A 12,193-nucleotide genomic window follows, 5' to 3' on the forward strand; every position below is an offset into this window, starting at 1 on the left:
GTAAATCACCTCCTCATAACGGCATAAACAACGTACATTTGCAGTTTTAATCTGAGTTTTCGTCACCTTGTAAACCCTATTGTTCACTGCGCCATTTAACGTCCAATCTGTACTTTCTCAAAGCATACATGCCATTGTATTAAAGATATGCATCAAATGGGTATTATCATGGTTGGATCAGTCAAGTAAACATTGAAACTGGTTTTTGTTGTTATTATCCCTTCTGCTCATATCGACCAGTAGGCATTACGAGGGCATCCACAGTCTTCTTATTGAGCAAAACATTTATGTTTAAGTTCTCCGAGTTTATTTTGAGGCTTCAGCAGCCCGAGTTCATCAAATCAAGCGAGTACCAAGTTATACTCTGTCTAGTAGTCTGTTTTAATACACAGCATTTCCTTGTTGAGCTGCGGTGGAGGGATAGTAACACGAAGAGGAGAGAAAACTCAAATACAAAGCTGGAATCAAAGTCTTCTTCCAATCATGTGAAATAGTGCCAAAGTAAATAATAGAAACAAACTAGTGATCAGAAAAAAGGAGAGCTCACCTCTGTTAGTCTGCTGCTGTCGAATGTCAGATCTCTGTGTGTGTGTGTGTGTGTGTGTGTGTGTGTGTGTATATAGAGGAAACTCTTGCTAGGTTTCAGTTTCCCGTAAATAAAACTGGCAAAACAAGCGTTGCATGTGGTCACAAGAAGTTTGATCATACAGGTGTTTGAAAAAACATTCTGATTTCCAGATATGAAAAGTAGTCTTTAGAAATGCAAAAAGCAAAGGATAAAATATTTGTAGCTGCGTTTTGTCGCTTGTGATGCCAAAGATAACAAATCTGATCTTCCAGAATATAATGTTAAAGGTATCTTTATTATTTTTTGCTCATGCATTATTAAAAAAACAACAAAAGCCAATGTGCACATTTCAAATAGAAGTTTGAGGATTTAAATCAACTTTTGAATCCTGCTGACTTCGTGAGAAGCATTAGGCTTAAACAAATTATATGGACATAATATAAAGACAAATTAAAAGAACAACAAAGATCCTGCAGCAGTTCGCAAAAGCTGCACACCAATCATTTCTGTTGTATAAGCCGCTGTGTTTGCCAAACGTTGTGTGGTTGGATTGTGGGGTATAGTAGGACCTTTCCTCGAGCACAATATACAACAGCAGTCCAAGGCAAGCAAGCTGATCCCATGCATTTTCGATGTCGACATCATCAGCGCTGCTTCCAAAGCGGTTTCTGAGATACGGCAGTGGCTGTTGGTTTGGTCCCACAGAAAACTCTCTGATCTCTCTCAGGAGGTTCGTGGTGATGCTGTAGGTATGAGCTGGATCATATTCCCTCTGATAATGAAAATGCTGTGTGATATACACGTGGTCTACCCACCAGAAAGTTTGCCTTCCTGTGTTTTCCTCCCGGACACGAACTATGATCCTGTCCCTGTTCTCTCCTGCAAAATCTCTTTGTGGACGCGCTACGTAACGCGGAAGTGGATTGAATGTTTCCTGAGCGAGATTACCAATCGTGTAGTACCTGTATTGACTTCTCCAAGGCAGTGGGTCCAGCAGCCCCTCACAGTTGCCATAATGATGTGAGCCATAAGCGGTACTGTTTGGGTCAAAGGTCAGACTTATTACATTGTTCTCATCAATGGTAACTGTGTTGGCAAACCAGTGGAGCAGCAGAAGACTGTGCTTGGGCACAGATTGGCCGAAGTTGATTTTCTTCAAATCACTGATTGAATTCAGCTCTCTCTGTACAGCTGACACAGAGGTCAGGGCGAGGAGCAGAGCTACACAGCACCAAGTGACTCCTCCTGATATCTTCATCGTCCTGTATGGACAAGAAATGCAATTTAGATAACCAAAGGCTTTTATGAAGTAGAAATAAGAGAAAGTTCTATAAGCTACAACAAGTGTGATATCCTGTTGACAGATTGTCTTTGTAAATTTGATACTTGCACTGCCTTAGTCATATGTATACCTAATTGTAAGAATTCATCCTCAAAAAGTGAACAGTAGTGGCTACAGGGTGGACATATTGCTAATTTATCATTTGTATAGGAACGTTTTTAATTACCTCTTTATAAATATTAGAAGCCACACAGTAAATCTGAAAAATATGTTGCAATAATTGAATTGGGCCATTTTTCCTCCAATTTATTTCTACTTTCTGAAAGCACGCATATGTTACTAGAAACGCATCAACTTATTATGATCATGATTTGATCAGTCAGGTGAACATTGAAAGTGAGGAGAGCACGCACGCACGCACGCACACGCGCAGCCTGGCTGGGAGTTTGTGTTTGTGCTCACAAAGGAGGAAGTGAGGAGAAGTGTGTGTGTGTGCTCCGCGGACGTAATGTAACGGCTCCACTCATTGGTCCATTTGGACCAATAGGTCCATTTGGGTATGGGCACGTCACTGTACCCAGGAAGAAAAAGAGAACGCCTCCAACGAGGCATTCTGGGGCAGCATAGACAGGTCTTTTCTGTGTTCGAGTTTTACTCGCTGCAGGCTGTACTTTGAGGGTTAGTGGCTTTGCACACCGTTGCATAAAAAGCTACATAACACACCAGGGGACGGGTAATAACTGGAAAAGCATGACATGGGACCTTTAATACACCTCCTGTAAAGTATCTCATAAAGTTAAAGTTCATTTGTGTCAGTGTGTCCTTGTTAAGCTGCGGTGGAGAGATAGTAACACAAAGAGAAGAGAACACTCAAAAACAAACGTGGATTCAAAAGCTTCACCAAAGTAAATTAAAAAAACGACTGATTAGAAAATAAGAGAGCTCACCTGCGTTAGTCTGCTGTCAAGTATCAGATCTCAGTGTGTGCGAGTGTAGATGAAAGTCTTTCTCTGTGAAGTTTTTTTCTGTAAACGAAACCTGCAAAACAAATGTTGCAACTTGCTGGTGATTCCAGGAAGTAAACTTTGATCACACAGCTGTTTGGATGAAACGTCGTCCTGTTTTCAAGATAAGAGGAAGAGTCCTCCCTTTCATGCTGTAATTGGGGTTTATCAGATATGTGCTGTACATTAGGATTGTTTATTTCGACAGTTTTTAGAGGACCGATTCTGTAAGATTCAGATTCTCGATCATGTTGGAATTTAATGAGCGGGTTCATGGTGCATCTATCCTGTGACAGTGAGTGTGTCCTTTTAGATTTGTAATAGTGCCAGACTTTGAGCTTTTTATTTTTATTTTCACATGTTTTTTTTATTATTTTTTATATATGGATTGACATTATACAGGTGTGTCCCTAGACCTCCTCTGCCCTTGAACATACAGTCGATACAGACGAGAACAAAACGGATAACTTCAGATTGAACATAATGTTGATGTTTCTATTAAAGGTCACTGTTCAAAGTTTGCTCTCAACTTATAACTTTCTTCTTAAATACATGAGTGTCAATATCTGTGTTGCAACTCTTGATCACTAAATGTGAGGAATCTATAGCTGAAAGTGTCGTCAAATACGGATAAATTGTCAGTTTAATGGGAAATCTTGCTCAAATGTGTCTTGAATATGGCCTTTTGGTTGAGAAAGTAGAGGGTTTGAAAATGTATGATGAGTGAAGAGCATGCAACTAAATAATGTCAGCTGGTTTCAAAACAATATTTTCCCATCATTAAGGGTGATCTTTTCATCCTTTTCAAAAAAATATATTGATTAACTTTTAAAGGTCCCATGTCATGGCCATTTCCACTGATCATAATTCCATTGTTGAGGTCTACTAGAATAGATTTATACTGTGGAATTTTCCAAACTCACATTGGTTTCTCATACAGCATCTCTGTAAACTACGTATATTCAATGAATTTCACTCTCTGCCTTTAACGGCTCGTTGAAGCTCCAGCCCCCACCCTCCCTGTGAGCACAGTGTGCTCTGATTGGTCGGGACGTTGTGAATCGCGCTGAGCTCCGTGGAGATGTGGTTTCCTTGTTTAGCAATACACAGCGAAACACAGCCAAACTCATCCTGAGCACACACAAAGTCACAGCCGAAGTAAAAACAATAAGTGTGGCTTGATATTGAGTAAGAAAAAGGTTGATAAACGCTGTGAGAATGGGTCTGCAGAGAGAATTTCGCCGTGATCCCAACTGTCTGTTATCAGCCTGCAGCCAGGGAGGAGAAATCAGCAGAGCTGCCTGTACTGAGTGTGTGTGTGAGGAAGTCTGTGGATTGGTCAATTTGGACCAATCAGCAGGGGCTTAACGTAACGGCTCCACGGATTGGTCCATTTGGTTCCGGGTAACGCATGACCGTATCGCGCCATAGCTCTGGGCGCGGCTACTGGCCATTCCTACGTCACAGTACCCAGGAAGTAAACGATGGACAATGACGTATCTTCAACGAGGCGTTTGGGGAGGTATTTTCTGTGTTAGAGTTTTACTCGCTACAGGGTGTACTTTGAGGGTTTTGACTCTGCACACCATTTACATGCATTAAAAACGTTCATAACACACAAGGGGACGGGTAATAACCGGAAAAGCATGACATGGGAGCTTTTTAAAGGCCTTTTTAGTCAAGATATTTAAAATAATTACAACATTGCAAAATAAAGGCACTGAGAACCTAAAACAGCCCCATGTCAGTAGCAATGAGCTTTGTGTGTGCCTCCCATGTCATTGTATAGTAGTTATTGTGGAGATTTTCATTGAAAAAATAATAATTCTGTTAAGTCACTGTTTTTTGCCAAATAAGGAAACATAATAGTGATTGAGCCTGTCACCCATTGACAAAAGCCCTTTCATTTGAAACGTAAGGAATTGGGTGCGTCTGTTGACATGCCCGAGAAAAGTCTTTATTTGACTCTCTGGGAGGTAAAGACAGAATAGCAGCTTTTGTTATATATGCTTTAAAAGAGAACAAACCAGATAATTCACACAGTTTCATTTTTTAATAAGTGACATTTTATTCTATTCATCTGTATCAGACATTGTAAAAATCATCAGTTAATCATTGCTCTTGGATTATTAACGCTGAACCCTAGACCTTTATTACTGTGTCAAAGCAGTGCGTTATAATATGAAATAAAAGCAAATGTGTTCAGTTCAAATTATAAAGAAAAGACCCTGCCGTTACAAACTGTATTTATGAATACATTGAGCTATGAAGTTCTAAATATCCTGGGCCCAGTAGTTCAAAACTTTTAATTCCTATCTGATCGGATCAGATTTGGATTTTGGTTAGTTAGATGGCAAAGTTTGTTAACTTAAATAATACACAATGTTTAGCCTTCATGGCAAATCAATTTTATTTTTCATTTTTTGGTCACGTTTGTGGTGGCCTATCAACCAACCAAATGTTGATGACAAATGTTTATGCTCATAAAAGTATCACAACAAAGATTGTCAAGCACAAATGTAATTTAGATTAAAGAAAAAATATCTTCAACAAAAAAAAAGTCCATCTGTCTTCATCTTTCAAAAGTAATTGCGGACAATAGATGTCTCTGCAATGTGGTGTCTTCCTTGCATTATTTTTCATATCCACTAGATGGAGATCGGTAGGATTAAAGCACTGATATTTTCAGGATCTAGTAATCTTGAAAAGTCTGGATCTGGATCAGGGTGATCCTATCCTGAATTGCTTTGAAATACTGGGATAAAATCTGGCCGAGTTGTCTGATCCTGGATCACAAAAAATGGGATTTCAAAATCTCATCGGATCCGATTGAGATTAAAAGCTTTGAACCACTGGGCCCTGAAGACTAACGCACTGTTCATAACGCACAGTTTGAGATTTGAAGATGAAAGAATTTAACTTTTCATTCAAAGCATGTTACTGTATACCAAGTCTATATGTCGATCTAAACTAACACCGTTCACCAAAAAGATGAAATAGTACACAAAGGAAATCCAAAGTATGGAGACGAAACAAGACATACATCAGAACAACCCTTGCAGGATGTTCAGGTGTTAAACAATATCTTTACACTCCCTGTTTTAATGTTATCTTTGTTTCGAAATGCACTCAAAATGCAGAAATAGACAAATTAAATACAAAAAGAATGCAGAGCCCCAATCAATTAGTCTGTTTTCTGGTTTGTAGTTCTTTTTTTTTAAACAGTGTTTGTGAGGTGGAAATCATCAGTGTTGCTTTCAGAGCAGTCTCTTAGATACACAAGTGGGTTTTGGTTTTCTTCCCAGGAGCCTTCAAGATACATTTTTGTGTCTCTTAATTTTTCATAACAAAAAACCAAATGATTATAACCGATACAATTACAACTATGCAGGCAATACAAAAAAAAAAAAAATGTATACAGGATTTATAGGTGTTGCAACAGTCTGATTCTGTGTCTACCGGTCGCCTGCTGGCTACACTGTCCTCATCGTCCATATTCACGACAACATAGCCCTGATTTTGGACATTTCTAGGAACATTGTGCTTTCTCTCATTTTTAGGAACATTGTGCTCTCTCTCATTTCTAGGAACATTGTGCTCTCTCTCATTTCTAGGAACATTGTGCTCTCTCTCATTTCTAGGATTATTGTGCTCTCTCTCATTTCTAGGATTATTGTGCTCTCTCTCATTTCTAGGAACATTGTGCTCTCTCTCATTTCTAGGATTTCTTCTGTTTTGTTTAGTATGGTCGCTTTCAGCTCTGATGTTGTCTTCTGGTTTGTTGTCGATTTTTGGTCGGTTGTTTTGTTGCTTCGAGGAGTGCTTTTCCTGGATCACAATATACAGCAGCAGTCCAAGGCAAGCAAGGGGACCCCATGCGTTTCTGATTTGTAATTCATCAGCGCTGCTTCCAAAGCGGTTTCTGAGATACGACAGTTGGTTTTGTCCCAGAGCAAACTCTCGGATCTGTCTCAGGAGGTTCGTGGTGATGCTGTAGGTATGATCTGGATCATAAGGTGTCCCCTGGTTTTCCGAAGTTTCATAATGCTGTGTGATATACACTTGGTCTATCGTCTGGTAAGCTCGCCTTTGGTTTTGCTCCCTGACTCGAACTATGATCCTGTCCCTATTTTCTCCTTCATAATCCATTACGCGATGCGCTACATACGCTGGAAGTGGATTGGACGTTCTCTGATGGATATTTCCAATTGTGAGGTACTGGTATTGATTTCCCCGAGGCAGTGGGTCCAGCACCCCCTCAAAGTTGCCATAATGATGGGAACCATAATCTCCACTGTTTGGGTCAAAGGTCAGCTGTATAATGTCGTTGTTGTCGATGTCGATCCCGTTGGCAAACCAGTGGAGCAGCAGAAGACTGTGCTTGGGCACAGATTGGCCGAAGTTGATTCTCTTCAAAGCATTGATTGATTTGAGCGTCTTCTGTACAGCTGACACAGAGGTCAGGGCGAGGAGCAGAGCTACACAGCACCAAGTGACTCTTCCTGATATCTTCATCATCCTGCGTTCACTTGACTCTCAATTAGGATGTCCAAAGTCCTTTTGTGAGGTAGAAATAGAGTACAGAAAGTTTATAAAAATAGATTCATTTAATTTGTTTTTATTTAATGATACAAAAATGTATTGAGGGTATTACAATGTTTTAAGAATTAAAAGATATTGTAGTCACAAAATGACCTCTTGGTGAAAAGCAAAAAGTGTGATTTCCTTTCGACAGATTGTCTTTGTAAGTTTAATACTTGCTCTGAAGGAGTGTCAAATTCAACCCCGTCGGCATTAAATAGGCCCGTAGTAATTGGTATACAACATTGTTTTTATATCATCCTTTTTTTTCTATAGTAGACGGCACACATAATACATTTGAAATAATTTCATTGGAAAAAACATTTGTATTTTCTTGCCAAATCTGGGAATCAATGTTCTGAGCCCTATATACAGTAAAGGTTACTTTTCATTAAAAGATTATTATAAAAAAAATAATTAACCTAAAGTGGGAGACATTTTGACGAGCACCACCATATAATCCTCAATTAAAATAAAAACGTATAATACATTGTTTGAAATAATATTTTAGAAGTAAATAAAAACATTGTAAATGATCTCCTCATAACGTCATAAACAACGTACATTTGTAAACCCTATTGTTCACTGCGCCATTTAACATCCAATCTGTACTTTCTCAAAGCATACATGCCATTGTATTAAAGATATGCATCAAATGGTTATTATCATGGTTGGATCAGTCAAGTAAACATTGAAACTGGTTTTTGTTGTTATTATCCCTTCTGCTCATACCGACCAGTAGACATTACGAGGGCATCCACAGTCTTCTTATTGAGCAAAACATTTATGTTTAAGTTCTCCGAGTTTATTTTGAGGCTTCAGCAGCCCGAGTTCATCAAATCAAGCAAGTAACAAGTTACACTCTGTCTAGTAGTCTGTTTTAATACACAGCATTTCCTTGTTGAGCTGCGGTGGAGGGATAGTAACACGAAGAGGAGAGAAAACTCAAATACAAAGCTGGAATCAAAGTCTTCTTCCAATCATGTGAAATAGTGCCAAAGTAAATAATAGAAACAAACTAGTGATCAGAAAAAAGGAGAGCTCACCTCTGTTAGTCTGCTGCTGTCGAGTGTCAGATCTGTGTCTGTGTGTGTGTGTTTGTAGAGGGAACTCTCCCTAGGTTTCAGTTTCCCTGTAAATAAAACTGGAAGAACAATTCCTACTGGTGGTCGTCACAGGAGGTTTGATCACATGGCTGCTTAACCCTGTAAAGCCCAAATATAGAAAAACATTAGAATGTATTTGTTTGACCTTTCAGATGTTGTTGTAGGGAGCCTCTGGAGCAGAAATGAAAGCGTTTTTACGTTTTGGTAAGTTTTTAGGGAAATGTTGTAATTTTGCAACGTTGGCCTTAGGTGGGAGCATGATATCTGTATTTATACTCGCATTGTCTGAATAAATATATTGAACAACTAAGGGTTGATTTGCAGGATTGATATATTAGCCCTATATCAGTATACAACATGCATAATAATCACACATCAGTCCTATTTTTATTGAATAGGCATTTGTTATGGTAAAGACATTAGTATTATTTATGGTGGTTTTGGCGCAGTGGTTAGAGCGTTGATCATCAGATCAAGGGGCGTTGGTGAACTCCAGTTCGAAACCCGCCTCGGCTGCAACTGTGTCAGGCTGTTGTGTCCTTGGGCAAGACACTTTAGCCGCATTTTCTCCTGTGGGTAATGTTCACAGTAATGACATTTACATGTCTAATATGTAATTGTAAAGCGCTTTGAGCACCTGTAAAAGCGCTCTAATAAAAAAATGTAATGCATTATTATTATTATTATTATTAAATATGAATACAATGGTAGTCCCAAAAACAGTTCCTATCGTCGGAAAAGCAGACACGGACGTCACACTTGGTGCATTGTGTGTTTATGTACTCTTTACTGCAGCGTCCTCTCTTTGTCTTCACTGGAAAAAGTGCCATTAGGTCCTTGCGTACATCCTGTGGAGGTTGTGATCTCTTGGATGGCGTCGCGTGACTCCTATCACCTCAGTATGGTCTCTTCTGAGCATTCAACTGGCTCCTTGATGTCACAGTCAGTGCTGGGCTCCCGTTGCCTGAAGATGGTCGTCCTCTCTTGGGTGTTTTCAGAGGAGTTGTGTTCACCTGATTTAGAAGAGAATCAATTGAGATACATGTCAAAAATATTAAAGTGAAATATGAAAAAATATTAGAAACGGCAAATAGCAGAAATGCATTCTTACCAGGATGAGAGAGGATGCTAGATCTGCCTGAAACTGTCTCCTGGTCAGGATCTCCTGCCTTGGCATCTTTAGAGCTTTGCACTCCCGCTTGTAGAGGTGCCAGGAGTTGATCACAGCAAGGATGATGGTGTACCAGAAGATGTACACGTACCGGCGTCGGGACTTCATGGGGAACTTGTATTTGGCCGTAAACGAGTCCAACAAATCCACACCTCCCATGTACTTGTTGTAAGTACCCACAATGTAAGGCCTCTCAACTTCTACGTAGGTTTTGTTGGCTTTGTCCCAACGTTGAATTCTCAGCACAGGGTCTGGTCCAGCAAAGGATGACACAAGTGTGACCGCTCTGCTGTCATACCATTTGACAGCACACATGTTGTGGTTTTCCTCCACTCGGATGTCAAAGCTTCCTCTCCTCTTCAATGTTACAGTTGGGTAAGCACACCTGCCTGGCTTTTCCCACATAATGAATCCCTCGATCAAGGAGCTTCACTACCAATGGGACACAGGTGAAGTAGTTGTCTGCGTAGATCTTGTAGTTCTGAACTTCTGGAAGCGTGGAGGCAAGCTTCATCACAACATCACCTGACAAGCCAAGTTCAGACTTGGCTTGTATCCCATTGACACTGCCCTGGTACACATCAAAGTCACAGATCATTCCAGAGATTCCAGTTCTCACCCACACTTTGAACCCCCATGGGTGTGGCTTGCCTCGCATGTATTGCTTGATGCTACTGAATTTCCCCTTGAAAGGAATCATCTTCTCATCCACAGAGTTGTGTTCTTCTGGCACCACCTGCAGGCATTTCTCTCTGAATGTATCAAGCCAGGGTCTGAGTTTCCAGAGTTTGTCTTTCTTTTCCATCTCTGACACTGTCAAGTTGTTTACAAAATGTAATGATGTCAACAGATATTGGAATCTGTTGCGTGCCATCACATCAGGAACAGGGGAATACACCCCAGCATGTGCACTCCGCTCTGCATCAACCAAACGTCTCGCTGCACCATTGCTGCGAAGGGGACCCAAGTTCCCATCAGCAAAAACACGTGGGTTTGCTATCCTGGCTCCAAAATGGTGGAATGAGCTCCCCATTGACATCAAGACAGCAGATAGCTTACACACCATCCGGCGCAGACTGAAAACTCATCTCTTTCGACTCCACTTCGAGCGATAGAATTACTAACAAAGCACTTATATACTAATAAAGGGCTGGCTTATCTAAAGCCAGTTGAGTAGCACTTGAAATGTTTTTGCTCTATGAAGCCTGATGTACTTATATGATTCTGTTTTCTTCAAGTTTGTATTTTGTTGGTCGAACGCACTTATTGTAAGTTACTTTGGATAAAAGCATCAGCTAAATGTAATGTAATGTAACAACTGCAACGAAAGTAACAAACACAATGCAATATCCTTTTCAATTTCAAAGAACACAAATTGGGTTATCTACAGGTGTTGTTTTGTGTGGTAGAGGGTCGCTTTCATTGATGCGTTTTGCACCCCGGGCGGGCCGTTGTTTTGATATTCCACCAGTGTGAAAAAAAAAATATATATATACATTTTTGTATACTTTTTTTTTTCTTCCCGCGACCCATCTATCACATCTCTCGCCCCACACTTTGAGAAACGCTGTCCTAAAGGTACAGATTTTATTTTGTTTTATATTTATCATTGCATTTATTTTATATTTTGACATCAGGAGATGTTATACAGTTCTGTATTGCCTTTTATTGATTGTGATTGAAACACTTTATTATTATTTAGTTTAATATTTTCAAGATATTTTTAGTTGTACAGCATATTTAACCTTTTTGTTTGACATCAGCCAATATAAATAATATGGCCATCTGAGTGTGTGTGTTACTGTTTGTGGTTTTGTTTTTAACTGTGTAATACAGTTCATGATTCCAAATGTTAGAGTTCCTTATTTTCATACCAAAACTTGCACTACTGTTAAAAAAAAATAACAGCTTTTTTGCTTTTCCTTGTTGTACCGAACCCGTACCGAACCGTGACCCCCAAACCGAGGTATGAACCGAACCGTGACTTCTGTGAACCGTTACACCCCTAATCCCAACCCATTTTAGAAAGAACTGTTTCTGCTAGAACCAGAGAAGAGATAAATGTATTGTAACTAATTAACTGATAAGATACAAGTAGAGTTTAACATGTTGCTAGAGATATCATTTCACATTTTACTTTTATCAGAAATAATGTATTGATTTATTCAATTCTGGTCTTAATTAAAAAATCTTAACAGAGGACACATTTAGAACTAGTGAATTATCAAAGACATGATATTTCTATTTGTGTTTTATTTCCATATGTGAACATATAAGAAGGGCAATGTCCATGACAGGTGCACATGCTAGTTTGACTACCACACTGACCCAGGTATGTAATATTACAACACAGACATAAGCTGCTCAAAATCAAATTTGAAGAATGTATTCCACAATAACTATGTACATGTTCTAGATATTGTAATAATCACAAACAAATATATTTGAGGCATTTTACTTACTTGAATACGACAAATCCAG

The 12,193-nt window shown here is 39.4% G+C and overlaps 2 protein-coding genes across 9 annotated transcripts in view; one reads left to right on the forward strand and one right to left on the reverse strand.

The window, feature by feature from the left end:
- Positions 1–12,193, forward strand: part of LOC117451529 (septin-9-like) — a 117,942-nt gene that overhangs the window by 47,967 nt on the left and 57,782 nt on the right. The gene's annotated exons all lie outside the window — the stretch shown is intronic.
- Positions 845–8,568, reverse strand: LOC117451531 (uncharacterized). Of its 2 annotated transcripts, XM_071204057.1 has the most exons (3): positions 8,482–8,562; positions 2,798–2,888; positions 845–1,830 (listed from the first exon to the last, which is right to left on the reverse strand). In XM_071204057.1, the coding sequence occupies exon 3, from the start codon at positions 1,824–1,826 to the stop codon at positions 993–995; it is 834 nt and encodes a 277-aa protein (XP_071060158.1). In that variant the 5' UTR covers positions 1,827–1,830; positions 2,798–2,888; positions 8,482–8,562; the 3' UTR covers positions 845–992. The 2 variants fall into 2 exon arrangements, with proteins under 2 accessions (XP_071060158.1, XP_033945771.1); XM_034089880.1 differs by lacking the exons at positions 845–1,830; positions 2,798–2,888 and adding an exon at positions 4,886–7,411 and having other exon boundaries at positions 8,482–8,568.

The sequence above is a fragment of the Pseudochaenichthys georgianus genome, chromosome 8, assembly GCF_902827115.2.
Source record: "Pseudochaenichthys georgianus chromosome 8, fPseGeo1.2, whole genome shotgun sequence".
NCBI lineage: Eukaryota > Metazoa > Chordata > Actinopteri > Perciformes > Channichthyidae > Pseudochaenichthys > Pseudochaenichthys georgianus.

What these genes read in the sequence shown, in the direction of transcription:
- LOC117451531 (XM_034089880.1), bottom strand. Translation starts at nt 7,372, where the DNA reads ATGATGAAGATATCAGGAAGAGTCACTTGGTGCTGTGTAGCTCTGCTC.